This window comes from Fringilla coelebs (genome assembly GCF_963513975.1).
Source record: "Fringilla coelebs genome assembly, chromosome: 20".
Lineage (NCBI taxonomy): Eukaryota > Metazoa > Chordata > Aves > Passeriformes > Fringillidae > Fringilla > Fringilla coelebs.
Genome location: NC_140046.1, coordinates 3,416,686 through 3,437,151, shown reverse-complemented (window position 1 = coordinate 3,437,151; position 20,466 = coordinate 3,416,686). Strand labels below are relative to the sequence as shown.

The 20,466-nt window shown below is 51.6% G+C and overlaps 3 protein-coding genes across 3 annotated transcripts; 2 read left to right on the top strand and 1 right to left on the bottom strand.

Moving 5' to 3' along the window:
* Positions 1–5,249: 5,249 nt before the first annotated feature.
* On the top strand, positions 5,250–13,356 carry P2RX5 (purinergic receptor P2X 5; the record flags this gene model as incomplete). The annotated part of the gene is made up of 12 exons (XM_084218912.1): positions 5,250–5,386; positions 7,841–7,991; positions 8,322–8,393; positions 9,328–9,403; positions 9,733–9,829; positions 10,191–10,271; positions 10,745–10,883; positions 11,444–11,580; positions 11,844–11,937; positions 12,435–12,500; positions 12,835–12,917; positions 13,281–13,356. 12 exons carry the CDS (start codon positions 5,250–5,252, stop codon positions 13,354–13,356), a joined length of 1,209 nt encoding a protein of 402 aa, XP_084075038.1.
* A 2,354-nt stretch (positions 13,357–15,710) lies between these two features.
* EMC6 (ER membrane protein complex subunit 6) lies at positions 15,711–16,527 on the bottom strand. Its single transcript, XM_084219347.1, has 2 exons — positions 16,361–16,527; positions 15,711–16,262 (listed from the first exon to the last, which is right to left on the bottom strand). Exon 2 carries the CDS (start codon positions 16,218–16,220, stop codon positions 15,888–15,890), a length of 333 nt encoding a protein of 110 aa, XP_084075473.1. The 5' UTR covers positions 16,221–16,262; positions 16,361–16,527; the 3' UTR covers positions 15,711–15,887.
* Positions 16,528–16,641: 114 nt separating this feature from the next.
* Positions 16,642–20,373, top strand: TAX1BP3 (Tax1 binding protein 3). The gene is made up of 4 exons (XM_084219281.1): positions 16,642–16,712; positions 18,088–18,207; positions 18,488–18,565; positions 18,788–20,373. Exons 1-4 carry the CDS (start codon positions 16,674–16,676, stop codon positions 18,923–18,925), a joined length of 375 nt encoding a protein of 124 aa, XP_084075407.1. The 5' UTR covers positions 16,642–16,673; the 3' UTR covers positions 18,926–20,373.
* Positions 20,374–20,466: the final 93 nt, after the last annotated feature.

The following is a 20,466-nucleotide window of genomic DNA, read 5'->3' as shown; positions in this document are numbered from 1 at the left end:
GCGGCTGCTGCAGATCCGCCAGGGCAGCCCTGGAGCTGCCAGCAGGGTTCATGACCTCTCTGTCTGCCTCATGCCAAGGTGGCAGAGGGTTTGCAGAGCCACAGTTTCCTGCTTTCATCTCTGTGGGCCCCCTCACCCATCCAGCTTTGCATTTCTTCACGGTTTCGTGCCTCCCACAGGAGGACAGGATGCGTTTGGTGATGCTGCTTCAGCCGGGGGTGACACCAGCTGCTGGTGGCTTTGTCACTCAGCAGGAACATCCCAAACCTTGGGTTTCCCTGGGTGTGCTCAGGAGCTGCCAGGTTTGTGGGCAGAGCTGGGGAATGCAGTGACCTGAGTGTGTGCAGGGGAAAGGGAGCTCAGCTCAGCAGGAGGAAGACATCAGTACTTCTTCATGATAGAGCACAGGGCGCTGGCACTGATGCCTCAGATGTTATATTTTATATTTCTCAGATTCTGTGCTGCTTTAGTGTGTATTTCTGAGCTTCATATCAGGGGATGGTGAGCTCTCTGCACAGAGCAGGGAGACAAAACAATTCCTGCTCTGGCTGGGGACCAAGGACAAATGACCCAAATCTCAGGCCAGGAGCACAAACCCAGTGGGCTGGAGAGAGAAAAACAAGCAGGGTGGGACTGCAGGGGCTAAAGCTGGGATGGGACAATGAACTGCAAGGTGCAAATGGAGCTGAACTGATCCCAGGGAGAGACCCTGGGAGCAGTCATGCATTTTGGGACTATTTTGGTGCATTTTGTGCCCATTTTGGTTCATCTTGGGACCATTTTGTGCCCATTTTGTTTCATCTTGAGTTCATTTTGGGACCATTTTGGTTCATCTTGGGTTCATTTTGTGCCCATTTTGGTTCATCCTGGGTGCAGCCCTGCTGGGCTCTGGTGCTGCCCAAGGTGCATCCTTTGGATAAATCCCTGCTGTATCCCTTAGCTCTGAGCAGCCTCTGCTCCAGGGCAGCCTGCACAAGGCAGCAGGGTCAGGGCAGCAGAGCTGAGCCTGCAGAGCCTGGCTGGGCTCCAGGGCCCATTGGGGCAGCTTTGTTTGGAGGGTGAGCGAATTGCAGCTGTGCAGAGACATTTCCTGTGCCCATTGCAGCAGGCTGAAGGGCTGAGTGAGGCTGCAGTGCCACAGACAGATTGCTTTGGCTGCCCCAGAGCCAGCCTGGCTCAGCTGCACCCAGCTGCTCTGGGCAGGTGACAGCATCAGGGTCAGGCTGGCTCAGAGCACACCTGGGGTGAGCTCAGGTGCCAGGCTGACACTTTTTCCTCTGGGGGATCAGCTCTGGGCAGCTCCTGTGTTTTCCTGTGGCTGCAAGGAGCTCCCAGCTGGGTGAGCAGGGTGGGGACACATCCCAGGCTCCCTGGGATGGTGAGGGAGGTGAAGGGAGGGGATGAAGGGCTCTCCTCAGGACTTGCAGCAGGGTAAGAGCTGGCAGAGGTCTCAAGGCAGCACCAATTTCATGTCTTTGTGTTACCAAAGAAGTAAATGCTGTTCTGTTGGGTGTATTCAAGAGCAGGGTTTCACCTTTAAATCAGTGGTTAATGTGAATACACTTTTTATTAAACCCCTTCATCTTTCAACACTCTCTTATTTCCCAGTGATGCTTTTATTGTCTGACCTTAGGAGGTGAATTCAGTGCAACAGAGCACAGCTCTCCTTGCACTCAGTCTCTCAGCAGTGTTTTATGTGCACTTTTATTAATTTCTCTTGCCTGATTCAGTGCCAGCTCCCTCACAGAACAGGGCATGGTGCCTTGGTTCCATTAGGTGTGCACTATTTTTCCTTCTCCTCTGGTGCTTCTCCTCAAGCACTTTCCCTTCTTGGGCTGGGGGAGAGCAGTGAGTAAAATGTTCCAGCTAATAATAACAACATCCCTGCACCCTGCATGGGAGATTCAGGACTTGGGGAGGAACATGGAACACGTTCAAAGGCTGGAAAGGCTCTCCTGGAAATGGAGAACCTGCTCTGCAATGTCAGCACTCTCCATTTCCCTTCTCTTCCTACAGACAGCTCTGTGCCCTGGGACAGAAACTCTGCCCCCAATTCCACTTCCATCAGGGCTGGGTGTGCAGCTGTGCAGGTTGGGGATAAAGAGTGGCTGGTTGACCCAGCCAAGGGTCACAAGAGGAGCTGAACTCAGCATTTTTCTCCAGACATTTCTTTGTCCTTGCCTCCAAGCCCATCACCTTCAGAGAGCAGCTCCTGCCTGGTATTGCTGATTTCTGGGGCCAGGAGCTGAGCTTTGAAGCAAATTCCTCTCCCAGCTTTGACTCTCCACCTTGGTTTTTTTTGCTGGTGTTGGCTTACAGACATGACAGAACCAAATGACTGATGTAGAGAGCTGACCTCTGCCTTTTCTCTGATCACTTCCTTGCCAAATCCCCTCTTTCCTTCCTCCCTGTCTCTGCTATTTCAGGCTCTGCCCTGGCGCCTGTTTCTGGCAGAAATGGATCTGCACCACTCAAACATTTGCTGCAGGAGCTTTTCAGTGCTGGAGAAACATCTCAGCATTTCTGAGTCAGCTTTGGGAGCAGGGTGGGGATCAGTGGCTGCCTGGAGGGACTGGCAGTGACCAGGATGAGTGCCCAAAAGCAGAATAAGTGCCCAAAACCCCAAAACCAGCCCTGGTTGAATCACAACCATCCTGGCCAGGGCTGTCTGCCACTGCCTGCAAAGCACAGGCTCTGTTTGGGTGTAATTTCAAGATATTATTGGGCTGATCTTGAAATCTTTCCAGCATCAGGTTCAGATGTGACCTTGCAGCGTTTGAAACGCCCCTGGATCAGGGCAGAGGTTGAAAGTTTGATTTTCACAGTCCCTTCAGGGGGCATTGGAGGCTGAGAGCAGCTCTGGGGCAGGTGGAGGAGAAGTAGATGAGGAGCAGTCTGGGCAGGCAGGGATGTGCATCCTGTGAGTATGTGTGAATTCTGAGGAGGGAATCACTGTCAGTAGTGTGAGGAGATAAATACAGATGTGACATGGCAGGAATTGAAAGGGAAAAAGAAAAAAAAAAAAAGAGAAAGGAGAAGTTTCAGTTGTGGAGGAGGAATCCTCCCTGGGAGAATTCCCAGGCTGAGCAAACAGCCCTCGTGGGAATGGAGCAGGACTGGGATTTGGGGGTTTTTTTAATGGGAAATTCAAGATGTGAAAGTCAAACAGGGAAATACCTTGCAGTGAGGATTCAGCCTCTGTCCCTTGAGAAGAATGAAGAGATGCTCCATTATTTGAATCTTTACCTGGTGACAATTAGACTTCTTTGAGTTATTTAGTCCCGTGCTGTGAACAAAAATGCTTTTACTTGAACATCCACAAATACTTTGACCAAGCCAGCAGGAGACTTGATTTCCAGGCAAGGGAAAGAACCTCAAAAGCCAAGGCTGTGAAAGCCAGGTGATAAGAACAACACCCCAGAGTGTGTGACAAAGTCCCAGCTAAATTGTTTTTACAGCTCAGTGCAAGTTAAACTTCTGCAGCATCAGCATTGTCAGCAAAAAAGGAGCTTGTGCTGAGAAGTGTTCTGAGGCACATTTGATAGAAATGGAAACTTTTCATTCCAAAACAGCTCTTCCACCTGTGCCTCTGCAATGCTCCCCCCAAAACCACAAGAAAATATCAGTTTTGCATTCTAATTTTATTTTCATTTCAGTGATCAAACGGGGTTTACACCTTCAGGCCTCGCCTAGAGCAGAACATTCCTCACTCTAGGGATTTTTTTTTTAACCTGTCTCAGATTAATTGACCTGGAAAATAACTACAAAGGCTCAGGGCGGCCAGCAGGTTTCAAGGAGGCCACAGGCAGGTTTGTGCTCTAATTTTGCAGAGAACAAAGAGAGAGAAGAGAAAGGTTTCTTTCCCTTTGCAGGGAGAAGGTTTCTGGAGAAAGGTTTCTTTCCCTTTGCAGGGAGAAGGTTTCTGGAGAAAGGTTTCTTTCCCTTTGCAGAGGAGCTCTAGGGACAGCTCTGGGATGAGGGATGAAATGAGTTCTTCACTCCTTATGATGCTGGTTGTGATTCTCTTGTGATTTGGAGCAACTTCATTAAAAACCAGATCCATCTGCTAAAATTTGATATGGAATTTAAGGAGGATGAAGGATAACGTTTTCATAAAGCCTGAGATCTTCTTAAGAATGACTTTCCCAGGGAGGGGATTTGTGCAGTTTCTTCATTTTTCTGCCTAACAGAAATAAAAGGAGACACAGGAGCACAGTAATTGTTATTGGCAAACAGAGGTCAATTACAGGAAATTATATTTCTTGAAATGAGTTTAGCAGTTACTGGCTGCCTGTGTAATTCATTCTGCAGAGAGCTGGGGAGCAGAGGCAGCTGCTCTGTCACTGCCCCTGGCCTGGGGCTGCTCCCCATGACCCAGGGTGGAATTGGGGCAGCTCCAGGAGCCTCATGGAACTGAGATCTGGAGTTTTTCCTCATGGAGGGACATCTGGGGTGAGGTGGGACAGGCTTGGCTGGGAGCCTCTTGCCCACATTGCTCCCTGAAACAAACCCAGGCTGCTCACCCTCTGTGCTTGTTTCCTCATGCCCAGTTCCTGGAAAGCACTGATTCATCCTAAGGCACGTGCAGAATTTATTCTTGAGTTCCTTAATTTGGGTTTTGGTGTGCAGTGGGAAGCAGGCAGGTGTTTTGGCTGATTCTCAAGGACCCAGGCTCTCATTGCTCAGAAATTTACCCCAAAGTGTTTTCATCCTGTAAGGGCTGAAGAAAGGCTTTAATCCCTGGGAAATGGTGAGACCTGTCCCTGCAGCTGAGCTCTGGGGGCAGTGACAGCACCCGGGGAAGGAAGGGCTGCAGAGGGTTCAGGGTGCACAGCAGGAAAGGCTGAGCCCCCTCTGCTCCCCCTGCCAGAGCCCCAGGAGCGTTTGGAAGCGCTGGGTGGGATTTTTGGGGTGTGTGCAGGGCTGAGAGTTGGGCTGGGTGGTTCCTGCGGGTCCAGCCCAGCCCATCCTGGGGCTGTGCGCTGGAACATTGAATTCCAAACATTTCCTAGGGGGGAGAGAATGAAACCTGCAGGGGCAGAGGGGTTATCCCGAGGGATGAATCAGCTGGGAAGCAGCTCGGGAAGGATGTGACAGTGCAGCTGCTGGCTCCTGACTGAGAGCAGCGGAGGGAGAGGGAGGAGGAGGAGGAGGAGGAGGGGAGCAAGGCTGGTGTCTCAGGTTTCCAGGCACTGCACGTGTGGGTGGTGCGAGCTGTGCCTGCTCCAGCCACCGAGCCAGCCGGGAGCATGGGGCAGGTGGCTTGGAAGGCTTTGTTTCTGTCTCTTTTCGATTATAAAACCGAGAAATACGTCATTGCCAAGAACAAGAAGGTTGGGGTCCTCTACCGAGTGGTGCAGCTCTCCATCCTGGCTTACCTGGTCGGGTAAGGATCACCCTCTGCTTGATGTTTTGCTGTGATGAGGATGGATTTTGCTGTGATAAGGATGGATTTTGCTGTGATAAAGATAAATTAGGGCACTCTGCACACCGTGGCAGCCTGCTGTGCCTCCTGATCTCAATGCAGTTAATCAGCCAGGTTTATACAGCTGCATTTTGAAGTGTCTAATAGGTTATGTCTGAATTTTCACCTGCTAGGGGTGGCTAGATTCAGCTCTACCTTTCAGATGAAGGTTGGGTTAAAAATAGACCCAGTGACTATGGCTGTGTCCTGCATTATTTATGCCTTTATTTCTGTATTTCATGGGAATGGTGCCAAACCCTACTGTGTGACCCCTCAGGAAAAAAGAGCATTATCAGCCCTGCTCTGAGCCTTGGGGCACACCTGAGTTCTCTGCACAGCACCACGACCTGCTCAGGTGCAGATGGGAGGGAAGCAAGCAGAAAATGGGGAATTTCTGAGCTGGAGTGGGCTGCAGCAGCCAGGCTGTGGGGGCTGAGGCAGCAGCAATGTCAGCTGCTTTGCATTCATTTCAGAGCAGGGCTTTGGCTCAGGAACAGCCTGGGAAAGGCCCAGTTCTGCAGCAGACTGGGCACACTGGTGTGTGACCGGTCCCTGCAGGCTCAGCCCTGGAATTATCCAGCCTGTGCTGTTGATTCTGGAGTTTCTGAGGTTTTCAGGTTGTGACACCAAACTGTCCCTTCACTGTCTGTGCTTCTGGTCCCTTCACCTTTCCCACACCTCGTGTTTCCACTGATTAAATATAGCAGAGTCATTTTTAGGTGCTGGGTGTATTTATAGAAAGCTGTGCAGTCCCAGAGCCGGCTCCAGTGAGCAGAGCAGCTCCTCAGCAGCCTGGCAGGGCTGGCTGGAGGAGGAATCCTGTGCAGAGCATTGCTGGGGGCTGGGAGAGATGCAGCATGGACAGGGCAGGGTTCTTTTCCTCCTCTGGTCTCCTGCAAACCCCTGGCACTGTCACTGGTGGTCCCTGCAGGGACCCCTCTGTGCCTGGGGCTCACAGGCTGGCTTGGGGTGGGGATCATCAAACCCTTCTGGACTATTTCTGGGATGCAGCTGCCATTGCTTCACTGCAGAAAAAGCAAAGATCTGCTTTTGAGCCCTCCTGGCAGAGGAAATCAGTGTTCTTGGGGAAAGGGGAGAGTAGGAAACTTCCCAGGGTGGGTGTGAAAAACGAGGCTGACTCTCCTGTAGAAATGAAAAAGTTTAATAATGGACAACAGGGGACAAAGAAAATAAAGCAAACAGTTTAACGGCCAGGTGCCTCTTGGCATCCCACCAAGAGCACCCTGGCCATATCAGGGGCAACCTTTATCTACCCTTTCTATTGCATCAGCCTGTTGCATGTTAATAAGCAATTAATATATTGAAACTTGCCCCCAAAGCAGTTAACATGTTCCAAGAATTGTTTAGCAGGGCTCATTCTCAGGGCTGCCTTTTCAGAGCATCTGTATTCCTTGGTTGTGGTTTTAGCCTGTTCTTATCATCACCTGCAGTTTGGGCTCTGGTCCATGTTTTCTGTGGATGGTAAGTGTTGTCAGTTGGACTATCAATAGCAGGGATCTTCTTCTTGTGTTCATTGAATGTTATCCCAACCAACTAAGCAGGCAGTTTAACATGAGAATACTTCTGTCAGCTATTTCCCTACTCTGACTAACAGAAATATAAATTATATCTTCATAGCAAAGTTACTTTGGCACCATACATAAATCACCCATGTCAATATTGGTGAAAAGCCAACATTCTAATATGGATTTGTGACAGTGGGGAGCGTGCACGTGCAGGTTTGTCACACGTGGCAGGTGTGACACCAAGGGCTGTGTGCCACCAGGGCTGCTCAGCTGGAAGTGTTTAGTTTAAGCCAGAGGTTTTCACCCAGGGAAATGGAGCTCCTGCTGCTTCCAGTGGAGAGGAGGGAGCAAAGCCTTTCCCTGGGTGGCTTAGCAAGGCTGCAGCGCTCCCAGGGTGCAGCCAGGCTGTTCCCATCACCCTGGCTGACAAAGGAGCTGGATCCAGCTGGGAACATCCCCTGCAGGTCCCTGCCAGGCAGGGGTTCCCTCTCCCAGCCTGGCAGCTCAGGGTGTGGGTGCTGAAGTGAGAGCTCTGCACTTGTGAACCTGCAAAAGCCTCTCCTGTTTTTCCTCTTGAGAAAGACACAGCCCTGCTCTTCCTTTCCCTTTCTGAGGTTGCTGAGTGTGGCACAGATGGAGGCTTTGGTTTCTCAGCTCATGACCTGCTGTTACACATTCCCCCACTGTTGGCAAGCACAGCTCGTGTCCAGGAGTTTATCCTTTAATAGCAGCAGCCCTGTCAGAGGGTTTGGTGTCAGTGGCATGTTTTGATTTGACCATTTGACCTCGGTGTGAATTTCTCTGTCTGACTCATTCCCTGCCTGCCCCTAACGCTGCTGTGTTCACACAGGTGGGTGTTTGTGGTCAAGAAAGGCTACCAGGACACAGACACGTCCCTCCAGAGCTCTGTCATCACCAAGCTGAAAGGGGTGGCCTTCACCAACACCTCGGAGCTGGGGGAGAGGATCTGGGATGTTGCAGACTATGTCATCCCTCCCCAGGTTGGCATCACCCCCTGTGGCTGCTGAAGGGATCTGTCCAGGTCTTCCCTGAGAGTTAGCAGGAGCTGGGATACAAGAAAGGGATGCTGGAAGGGGTTTTCTGCTGTGAGTTTTTTATTGGAGATGCTGGGGGTGCTCTGCCTGCCCCCAGCACCGAGGGCTGGCTCTCATGGTTGTGTGTGCACAAATGTCCACACAAAGGGTGAGGTTGTATCTCAGCCTGGAAAGCCATGGGGAGAGGGGGCTGCTCTCTCTGAAGAGAGCTTCATGCTCCTTCTTTAAAAGTGCTTTGAGAGTAAACAGAGTTTTCCAACTCTTTGTTTATTGCAGGGTGAAAGTGTCTTCTTTGTCATGACAAATCTGATTGTGACCCCAAACCAGAGACAAGCCACGTGTGCTGAGGTAGGAAGAACTGAGCCCCTTGACCCCCAGACCCCTGCAAAAACGGGGCTAAGAACTGACAGAGGACACTCCTGGAGCCACAAAGAAAGGAAGGATGAAAGACAAGTATTTTTTCCTGTAGTGTAAAAGCTAATTTGGGAAATTACTGTAAAGCTGGGAGGCTCAGCTGTCTTAACTTCCAGAGGCATTGATCATGCAGAGACTTCCTGACTTTAGGTGGTGTTGAATTTCTGCCCAGCTGGAGATGAGAGCAGGCAGAGATTGCTCAGGGTTAGAAAAGGCCCTGGGAAAACAAATTTGATGTGATTCAGGGTAGTTATGGGGAGAGGAGACTTTTTAAGAGCCCCATCCTGGAAAGTGCTGAACATTCAGGCTCTGGTGACCTCCCAGGCATGGGGTGGCTGCTCAGCACCTTCCAGAAGGTGCCCTGAAGGCCAAAGGCAGGAGGTGCTTGTGGAATATCCCCTGTGGAGATGTTTGGAGTGGGCTGGAGCCCGGGGAGGAGGTGTGTGGCTGTGCATGGAGCAGATGGGGTTTTGTCCCTGGAGCAGGAGGATTTTCCATGTCACACCAGGAGCACAGCTGGCTTGGCCAGGGCACTGCTGTCCTCTGGTGGCCTGGACAGGGGCACTTGGGGCCAGAGAACTTTGTGGCTTAGATCCAAGGCAGGCTTATCTTACAGCAAGGGGGCTCCTGCCTGGTTTTGGTGAGTACTGATGTTGGTTTTTTCCAGTCTGCCCCTCTCCAGACTGAGCAGAACCCAAAACTGGGAGGGTGTGGCTGGGTGCTGGTGCTCCTGGTGGTGGGATCTGTTTGCATCACCCCCAGTTACCACTTCAGCTGTGTGATTTCAGTGCTCACACAGAAGCCACCCCACTTTCTGTGTCTCTGGTGTCCTGTCACACTGTCACTTGTGTCCTGTTCCCCTCTGCAGAGTGCCAGCATTCCTGACGCCCTGTGTGACAGGGACACAGACTGCCTGGAAGGGGAAGCAGTGGTGGCTGGCAATGGTAAGGGACATGTCCCTGTCTGAGCTGTGTCTGGTGTCCTTCAGAGCCCTCAGCCTGGGTACCCCCCCCAGATCTCTGACTGCAGAGGGCACCAAGGCCTTTCTTGCCTCTCCTCTCTTTTACTGAAATCCCTGCCTGGCTTGCAGCTCTGTGGTGGCTGGGCCAGGGAACCCCAGGCTGCTGAGAGGCACAACAAGAGGGTGTTTGTTCCAGCTGAGAGGCCCTTTCACAGCAGGGAGGAGAGGGAAAATCCTCTATTCTCACATGCCCTGTAGGCAAGGAGAGGAGGTGCCTGCTGGTGTGACCTTTTCTGTGCTGTCTGCTCACAGGGGTTAAGACTGGCCGTTGTTTGAAAGACAGGGGCAGCACCAGAGGGACTTGTGAGATACTGGCCTGGTGCCCAGTGGAGAAAAGATCCAAGCCCAAGTATGTGTTTGGTTTCCAAGCTCGAGTTGCTTGGCTTGTGTGTCACCCAGGGCAGTTCCTGTGTCCCTTCTGCTTGGGTGCTTGCTGGAATGTTGGCTGCTCAGTGCAGGAGGGGGCTCTGCAAGGCTCCCCCTGGCAGGACTGGCTCTCTGCTCCCCCTGCTTCTCTCCCTGGCTGCTCCCAGCTCTCGGGGTGTCCCCTGGACCTGCACGCTCCTCACCAACCCTTTGCTGGCACTGTGGGGGAAGTGGCACAGCTGGCCTGGTGCCATCCAACCTACTGGATGAAGCTGCTTCTAAAATGGCAATTTAAGATTTCACATGTGGGCAGGGGACAAAGAGAGCAAACCCTTCTCTTGCAGGAAACCTCTTCTGGGCAGTGCAGAAAACTTCACTGTTTACATCAAGAACTCCATTCGCTTCCCCAAGTTTAAGTTCTCCAAGTAAGTGCCACAGCTTCCTGAGCTGCTCCTGCTCAATAGATATTCCCCCTCCTCCAGAAAAATAAAGTGCCTGGACAAGGCTGGCAAAAAATGCAAATTTAAAAAATATTAGGTTGCCTTTGCTGCTGCAATGTGAACAAACTGAAGCAGTGTAGAAATGTGCATGTTCTGGCTCTTGTCCTGGGCTCAGGCATTTCTAGAATTCTATTGTTTTCCCTTGAGAAAAACAGGTCACTCTGGAGCAGTCTGGCAATCTGTTCTGTGTGAGTCCTTTCTTGAGCCCAGATTCAGCTGGCCAGGAGGTCATTTTTGGGGGACAGACTGCCTTCCCCAGCAGCAGAGCCACCCTCAGGGTGACGAGGCTGCTGTGCACAGAGGGTGTTGGAGAAGCCTCTTGTCTCTGCAGCCTGCTGCAGGCTCTGAAGGCAAGGAAAGAGGGAGCCAAGGTGGATTTCCCTGTTTCCTGCGTGCAGGATGAATGTGCTGGCCACTGACAACGAGTCCTACCTGAAGAGCTGTCGGTACAGCCAGGAGCATCCCTACTGCCCCATCTTCGTGCTGGGGAACATCGTCCGCTGGGCTGGGGGCGACTTCCAGGAAATGGCCTCGCAGGTAGGAGTGCCCCGGGGCTCCTGGGTGTTCCCAGCTGGCTCAGTGCTCCCCGGGAGGCTGTGAGGAGTCACTGCCCAGGGAGCTGCCTCCTGCACAGCACTGCACTGCACTGCAGAGGGGCCAAGCTGGTTCCATTTATCCTGTCCCCAGGGAATGGGGGTCTCTAAAAAAGCTGATTGGGCCAGTTATTTCTATTCAGGGTTGCCCAAACTGCTGCTCTGCCAGCAGGGATTCTTTGTTTAATTTCAGCATTGGTTTAAAGCCAGTACTCTGGAAATCCAACCCTGCATAAAAGATCATCTTCCCCACTGAAGTGGGGAATGAAATCAATGTCCTGGGATGAGAAACCTCAGGATACCAGCACAGGGAGAAGTGGGGTTGTAGGGTAATGGTGGCATTAATGTCACAACTCAGCCCAGGCAGGAGTGTGTGCCCCCTTGTTTGACCAGAAGTGCAGCTGCTTCTTGCCCCTGGGGAAAGCCTGCCCGAGGGTCTGACAAATCTGAAGACACTTTAACTGAACTAAGCTTAAACAACTCACCCTGTCTCTCTCTTTTAAGGGTGGTGTGATAGGAATTCAGATTGAATGGAACTGTGATCTTGATAAAGCCCCTTCTGAATGTAATCCTCACTATTCTTTTAGCCGGCTGGATAACAAGTCTGCAGAAACCTCCATCTCTTCTGGGTACAACTTCAGGTGGGTACAGAGGAGGGCACAATGCACTACCACAGCTGGGCTGGGCTGCTTGGGCTTGCAGGTGCTGGAGGTTGGCAGTGGAGTGGCACCAGCCTCTGCCAGGCGCTGCTGCAGCCGAGCACAGAGCGCTGCAGAGGAGGGAGGGAGGTAGGGAGCGCTCCTGGCAGGCTGAAGCTGGCTTTGATAAGGGAACAGATCTCTTTGAAGGGATGGGAGACTTCAGAGGGGCAGGTGGAATTGAAGCCAGCATTGTTGTTTTCCAGGTTTGCCAAGTATTACCGGGATGCTGAGGGGGTCGACTACCGGACGCTCATTAAAGCCTACGGAATCCGCTTCGATGTGATGGTCAATGGCAAGGTGAGGGCCAGGCCAGGATGTGCCAGAGCCTGCAGAGAAAGGAAGTGGGGGGAGGCAGCTCTGAGGTGGGCACAGCCTCTCTGGCTTGTTGTAGGGAAGGGCTTTTCCCATCCATCCATGTGGAGCTAATCCCCCCATAAGAGAGATCGCCTGCACTGCAGCTGAACCTGCACCTCCTCTACTTAAAACCAGGCTTGTGTAAAGCCCAACAGAAATAAATGTGCCCCAGAGACTTGTTTTCCATGTGCAAGCACTGCAGAGAGAAAAGAGACTAATCCAGGGATGATGCAGGCTCAGAAATGCAGCCAGGGACAGTCAGATCTAAGACACACAGACCTTCAGCCTCCAAGATTGCTCACTGCAAATCCCCCGTGGTTGTGCCTGGGAAAAAAATGCACCCAAGGGCAGCAGCAGCTTCCCCAGTGCAGTACCACACCCTTGGGTTTGTTTTGTGGGCTGTTCTCTCAGTGGTGACTTCATGACCTTTGTTCTTCCAGGCAGGGAAATTTAACATCATTCCCACCATCATCAATATCAGCTCGGGGCTGGCACTCATGGGAGCTGTAAGTGAATGTTTTGTGTTAAAGCAACCCCAGGGGACCCAGACCCCAAATGGGATGGGGGGTTTAAACCTTCTCCAGCAGAATCTTTACTACTTGGACTGCTCAGCCAGGTGTGTGTCTGTGTCCTGTCTTAAAACCATTTGTTAATAAACCTGGTAGTCTAAACACCCACACAGACTGTATATTATATATATACATACCCTGGAAAATGCATGGAGAATGAAGGCAAACACAGTTTCTACAAGTTATTTTTTCATTAATGTTAATTTCTAATGAAATCAGAACACTTCCTCTTCTGTTTCAAAGATAAAACACAAGCTCTTTCCCTTTGCAGGGAGCTTTCTTTTGTGACCTGGTACTGATATATCTGATCAAGAAGAGTAACTTCTATCGAGGCAAAAAGTATGAGGAAGTCAAGTAAGTGGGCCTGGCTTTGTGTTAAAATTCATGGCTTTTTGTTAAGAGCGATAGAAATAGGAGGAGATACAGGAGCACAGTTACAGGGAAATATATTCTTCCAAAAGATTTTGGCCAAGTTATTGGCTTCCCCTGTAATTCCTTGCTGCAGTGAGCTGGGGAGCAAAGGCAGCTGTTGTGTCATGGCTGGACTGGCAATGGCTGTTGGTCCCTAATGACCGAGGGTGGAATTGGGGCAGCTCCAGGAGCCTTGTGAAACTGAGATGTGGAGGGGCCTTTGGGTAAGGTGAGACAGGCCTGGCTGGGAACACTTTTGTCTCCTGAACCAATCCCAGGCTGTTCATCCTGTGCCTGTTTCCCCAGGTCCAACTCCAGGAAATCCCTGTCGAGCCCTACGCTGAACGGGAATCAGAGCCCAGAGCAGCTCGACGGGCTCTAGGCACAGCAGAGGCTCTGCCAGCTGGACTCCTGCTCCAGGAAATCCACACAGGTGTGGCATCACACCAGCACTGGGAGGTGGACATACCCCAGATCAGGCCTGCTATGATCAGGATTCCCAGAGGAAAAAACCTCCTCTAAAGACTGCCTTTCTTCCCTGAGATTTCTCTGGGATCCTGAGCTTGCAACATGTCTCGTCACTATGGATTTATAAAAGGATTTTTATAAAAGGACAAAGAAGGCACCAAATGAATGTTTTTATATCCACTGATAAGATATATCTGTACTTATGTCAATATCCAGCGTTGTCCTGTGGCTGTGCTTTGCTTCCATGTGGAGAAAAGCTGTGATGGGAGCACTTTGGGAAGGGCTGAAGCTGAAACCCAACCTGTCTCCTGCTCTGCTGCGTGGCAGCCACCGCCTCCAGCTCCTGCCTGGGTGATGATGTGACATCAGGTGTGACAACAGGACTGCTCTGCTCAGGAAATGCAGGGAAATGTGGCACTGGAGCAGCTCTTGGGGCTGGGGAAGGGGCTGTGATCCTGCAGGGCCTGAGGCAGGGGCACAGTCACTCCTGTGGGGGTTGATGCACTGAGCAGCAACGTGGCCCTGGGAGCACTGCACAGCTTCTGCCTCCTTCCTTCAGTGCCTGCTTGCATTTGCTCAGGACTGTCCTTGCTGCACCACTGCCTGATTTCTCATCCTGGGCAGTCTGGATGGGCTGTGCTGCAAACTGAAGGGGCAGCTCTGCCAGGGCCACGGGCTGGGCCAGCCTCCTCCAAATACACCAACAGCAGGGAAAGTTAGAACATGCCTGCTACTTCAACACCAGTGACCTCCAGGAAACACAAGTGCTTGTGTCTCAGCAGAATCAGTCTCCCTGCAGCCCATTTTGTCCATTTATCTCATGTGAGGATGTAACCAATCTCAGAAAAGGGCTTAAGGAATGTCATTGTGTTCTGTACATGCTGCTCTGTCACCACAGACTGGGAGCTGTGCTGATGAAGATTAAATGTTTCTGTGCATGCTTTGAGTACCAAAAGTTAAAGGGCTCCTGCTGCAGCATCGGAGGGTGGCATCAGGAAGCTGCTGCCATCGAGTGTCTGCACAAATGGCACCAGCAGCTGCACCCACCTCTGCTTTAGCTTCTTTCAGGTCGTTACTCTGAGGTACAGGTTCATCCTGAATTAAAATTCACCTCTGTTAGCAGTGGCAAACTCTGAACCCAGTCGCTGACAGCAAACCCCACCCAGTTTAGTTCCCCCCACTCTGCTTCTGTGTAGTGAGCCAAAACTGGGGCTAGAAAATAGAATTAAACAGTGGAGTTCATTTAGGAGAAGCCGTGTACCTTTGGTGCTCTGATCTCATCCAAAACCTTCTCTCCACGTCAGGAATCTCTCCTCAAGGCAAGCACAAGTCACCACGTGGGGAACTGCACAAGAGTTCCCACCAGGCTTTTGACTGTCAGGGTTTAATTGGAGTTGAGTAATTTCTAGATGGTGAAACACAGCATGAACCCCCTGTGTGACATCAGGGCCTGGCACAACTCCTGGCAAGCAAGCAGCTCCTCCTGACGTGCAAAGCTGACTGTGCTCTGCTGAAACCATTGTTTTAACTTGCCAAAACATCCTCCTGTGAGAGGACCAAAGCTATTTCCTGAATCTAAGTCTCCAGGCCCCCCAGATCCCCCAGAGTGTTTCCTTTCTTTAGCCTGTGTAACACAACTCCTACCACCCCTGCTGTTAATAAAACATAATCAGATTCCTTCTCAGGAGCTCATTTCTTGACTTTGACTTTTTTTTCTCCTTGTGTTTCATGTTCAGCAACAAAATGTGTCACTTTAGGCCAGTGCTCCCTGGGAGTGTTCTGTAAGTGTTTTTTCAGGTCACACCACCTGGTGTGGTGATAGTGATGTGAGCAAATCAATGAATCATGTATTTTTGCAGGAACAGGGCTATAGGAAAGGCATTATCTGGATGGTGGGTGATGGATTTATCCCCTTTTGTGGCTTTTCTGGAGACCAGTGACAAGCACCTGTGACAGTGCCATTTACTGATGGCAGTCAGGGAAGAGAACATTTGCATGTATGTTTCTGTTCCAAACCTTTACATCCACTGAATTATTTTCTTGTGTCAGTGGAATTATTTTAAAATAATTTGGTTATTTCAGAGTGCTGCATTACTGCTCCAATATTTGTATGTAGGGACAGGCAGCCCATCCAGAGGGGATTGTAACTGGTGTGTGTATCCAAACCACAAAAGATACAAAGGACTATTATCAATCAAACCCACAGCTGTGCCTGCTCTTAGGGACAGAAATTACCCCTTAACAAGGAAACAAAAACAGGAGGCATCCAAACGGTGCTTCACATTCAGTTTAATTAGAACAGTGCTACTGATTAATTCGTACTTGGACATAATTTACCAACAGCATTAACGACACGAGCCACGGACAACAGTTTGGAAAGTGAGCCGGCCTATTGTGTAGTGACTTTTGGCAACAGTCCTGCAGCTCCGGTAGCGGCGGAGCCGCTCAGTACACGTGAACCATTCCGTAGAGGAAAGTCCAGAACAGGACGTAGGTGAAGAGCCCTCCCACGAGCCCCCCGGTGAACAGCGGCCTCCGCGACTTGAAGTACTTGTTCCACCGCCGCCCGGCCTTCAGCACCAGCAGCACGGAGAGGAGGACGGAGGCCAGGAAGTAGAAGATGAAGCCGTGCAGGCCGGTGAGGCCGAGGATCCCGGCCGTGGCGCCCGACAGGGCGGACACCGAGGTGCGGCAATAGTCCAGGATGGCCGCGTTGCCCCGCACCGCCGCCTCGCTGATGAACTGCGGCCCCTCGCGCTTGGCCACCACGGCGGCCATGGCTCCGCGCCGGGCTCGGGCACCTCCTCGCTCGCACCGACTCTGAGGTGAAGCAAACACGCGCTGTACGAGCCCGCCCGCCCTCAGGCCGCCGGGAGAGCCCCGCGGGCCCTCCCGCCCGTCCTCCCCGTCCTCCATACCTCTCATCCACGGCGGCGCGCAGCCCCGCCGCTCCGTCAGGCCTCGCACTGCGCCGAGAGACCCCGCACAGCGCCCGTCACCGCGGGCCGCCCGCCGGGCCCGGCCCGCCCCGACCGCGCCGCCGCCACCGCCCGGCCGCCATCTTGGCCAGGGGGCCGACGGGACGCGGCCGCGCCGGCGGCGCGCCGTGGGCGGAGCGGCTCCGGATTGGCTGGCGGGGAGCGAGGGGCGGGGCCGGATTGGCTGGCGGGGAGCGAGGGGCGGGGCTGGGTGAGGCGCTTTTGTTCGGACGGCGGCGGTGGCGGGGCGGACATGGCGTTCGTACCGGGGCAGCCGGTCACGGCCGTGGTGGTGAGCGGGCACGGGAGGGGTGGGCACGGTCTTCGTACCGGGCCGGCCGCTCACTGCTCTTCGGGGGATACCGTGCCGGGGGCTGCTGGTGGGATGGAGAGGGGGATGCCGGTGGTGCCCGGCTGCTGTCAGCGGGCGGAGATGCCGCCCAGGGCAGCTCCGGTTCGCGGGTGTGTGGAAGGAGCGGGCGAAGGGTGCGGGCCAGGACGGGGACACGGGTGCCGGTGCCGGCCGGCAGCGCCCTGCGGGCTGTCGGAGGGCGGAGGTGCCCGGGCAGCCCCGGTCCGCCGGCGAAGGGCGCGGCCGCTCGGTCCGCAGCGCCGCCGGCCCCGGTTGCCGCCCCGGCGGCCGCTCCCCGCTGCGGGGGCTGTCAGATTCTACGTCCGCGATACCGGGTGGGAGAACAGAGGGGAAACTCTCTGGAGGAGGGACCGACCCCCGACCGGGGCTGCTCGAGAGAAGAGGGAGCGAAGCCGCCGAGACGCGCGTTCCCCCGGTAGCGGGACCGTGCGGCAGCCGCGCCCAGTGTCGGTGTGGATCTGCGGGCAGGGGCAGGATAAGCACCTGCTTGTCTGGGTGGGGTTTAGGAAGCAGAGCTCTTAGAGAGATAATGGCTAAAATCAGCGCGCAGTGCGAGGAAGGGATTCTGTGCTTTCCCCTGGCTGTAACTGGGGCTGTGCTTGGGTGGGTGCCCCAGCTGAGGACACGGATGTTTGGAATTCAGGGAGTTTGGAATTCAGCGGGGAAGTTCAGTGCGTGACAGGGCTGTGAGAGGAGAATCACTGAATGGTTGGGTTGGAAGGCACCCATGAAGGTCATCTCATCCACCCCGCTGCAATGAGCAGGAACATCTTCCATTAGACAGGGTGGAAGCACCTTTTGAGAGGTTTTTGTGTCAGTTAAGACCGTGGCTTTTCACCCTGGCCCAGGAATTGCACCAGTTGGCATTTCTACAGTGCTGACATAATGCACAAAGCTGCTCAGATGCCTTTGTGCATCGGGCAGTGAGGAACCTGCCCCGGGTTACAAAAGTTATCCTGAAAAAGAAGCATCCTAATAATAGGTTGTTATTTCTGCTGATAGGACTAGCAGGAACATAAGGCATTTGGATAATGAGCAAGATGAGGCTGGGCATGAGTGACTGCTGCTTATCAAGGCATGAGTCATGTTTACAGAGACCTGTTCTGGTTTTAGTGTTGTTCCTTTCTATTTCTGGGCAGGCAGGACAGCTCTGAGTAATTGAGGGGCTGGGCTGTGTAGTGAGATCTCTGTGAAAGACAATCTAACTGGATCTGAAGTATCAGCGTCTGAAATGCACTTGAAATTTCTTCCACTCATCACAATGCTCAGCTATTTGATCTCTTTCTCTTTCCAGCAAAGAATTGAAATACATAAGCTTCGTCAAGGTGACAATTTGATTCTGGGATTCAGCATTGGGGGTGGCATTGACCAGGACCCTACTCAGAATCCTTTCTCTGAAGACAAGACTGACAAGGTCAGACAATCTTCTTCTGTAGCAATTCCCTCTCCCAAAGGCTGAGACACCCAAATCATCATCTGCCCTCTGCCACAGTTACTCTCTTGCCCCGTTATCATTTGCAGGCTGAGGTTATTTAAGTGACTTCTCCACCTTTTCTACTTTCCAGCATTGCACAAGCATGTTTTTAACTAAAATCTCATCATACACTATGGAGTTTTTTGGTGTTGTCAGTCAAATGGCCCTTGAGTGCTGCATCCTTCCTCATTTAGGAAATGAACACTCAAATTTTTTTCAGGGTATCTATGTAACAAGGGTGACAGCAGGAGGCCCAGCAGAAGTTGCAGGACTCCAGATTGGAGATAAGATCATGCAGGTAAGCACCAAAACAAGACAGTACTGATGTAGTACCAGCTGCACAGTGCAGAGAAGCAGCTACTGGGGAAAATAATCTTCTGGGTGCTTCCCAGGACTGTTTGTGGGGTTTATAAATAAACTGAGCTGTGGCACAGCCATATCCACTCCATGGTTCTGATAGAACAGTTACAGGACACCTGGGAGTCCCTGCACCTGCCTTATTTTATGGCTTTTTTCTCAGGTGAATGGCTGGGATATGACAATGGTGACCCATGACCAGGCCAGGAAGAGGCTGACCAAAAGGAATGAGGAGGTGGTCAGGCTGCTGGTGACCAGGCAGTCTCTGCAGAAGGCTGTGCAGCAATCCATGATGTCCTAATCCATCATCCAGCTGGGGAGGGCGTGGGGAGGGAGATCTATAGACTGGTATCAAAGAAAGAATCAGCTATTAGACTGGAACAGGTTGTCTGGAAGGAGTGCATGTTCCTACCTGTGGTAAACACTACTTTTTTTTATTTTAACTTCTGGTGTAACTGGCAGTAGTAAAACAATACTCCCCTCAGCAAAATGCTTCTCTAAAGTCTGCCCTGCAGGTACATGGCAAGACTTCTGTAGACGTGGCTTTCAGGACAGGACAGACCCAAGTTATCTAAGAGCAACTGGAAAAGCCTTAACTTGGACAGGATTCTTCTGTAGCACAAAAGCCTCCTGTTTTAGGAGGAAATGTGGTTTCTGCTATGGGAGACCAGAGGGTTTGCTGTGCCTAAGCTTTTAGAAGGGAGCTGTCCTGTCCCCCCCACTGCTACCAAATTCAAATGCCAGAGTTAAGAGCTGCACAGTGCTGTGGGGAGGAGCACTGTACTAATCCTTCAGTGTCTGTAACATAGAGAGTGGCTGAAGGGTTTGGGGCATTACAGTTTCCTGCAAAGATTCCCTGGATAAAGCAGCCTCTTCAGGCAAGAAACAACTGAGGAACTCACAAGTGTTAGATCAATGCCTGTGAAATACACTACAGCTTCATGGACACTACAGTTCAACCTCACTGGCAGGGTAAAACCTGAATTCTCCTTGTTCCCAGTTTGTACCATCAGATGAATTGAGTTTAATTGAAAAGAATATGGAGCAGGAAACAAAACAATGTTCCTGAACTTACCAGAAATGCTGCTTGTAACTGTAGAGTTTTCAGTCCTTCATTCCACTTCTATCAGACTCGAAATGGGAGGGATTTTGGTTTGTCTTTTAGAAGACTTTGCTTAAATCAGTGATTTATTGGATGGAAGAGATGAATATGCCAGTAATTTTGCAGAAGTGCCTCTTGACCAAATTTAAACCTCTAGTAGGATACTAACTGGTTTAAATCAACATGCCACAGGTCTGAAGATTCTTGCTGCAACCCTCAGTCCATGATCTAGCATCCTGTGGTTTGTTAGCCAGTTAGCTTTACAGTTGCCCAAAACCTGGAGTTTTTAATCCTCTTCAGTTGATCTATACATATCTATAGTTTCCTTAAGCAGCCTTGGGGTAAGCTGTTGTAAATAGAGCACGAGGAGGTGGCAGACTAATTTATTCAGTATTACTGCTGTGCCATGTACCTTGTGATTGATGCATCTCAGACTGTTCTGTGCACACCAGCAGATGCCTACTTATCAATTTTATATCTCTGGAATTACTACAATCCTGCTTTGGAATTTTGTTACTTAAGAATTCAGTAGTAAATTATAAGTCTTTCAAGTTGGAGTTATTTTTGTTACTATAAAGATACACTGCTATTTGTACTGCTTTTTTCACTTGATTTTACACACAATAAAACAAAGTTGGTTTTCCTGAGCTGTTTCTCCTTACATTTAAGAGTGCCACATCACTTGAGTGCTTCTAGCTGTGACCATTTTTGGCTCAAGGGTAGATTTTGGAATTACTGAG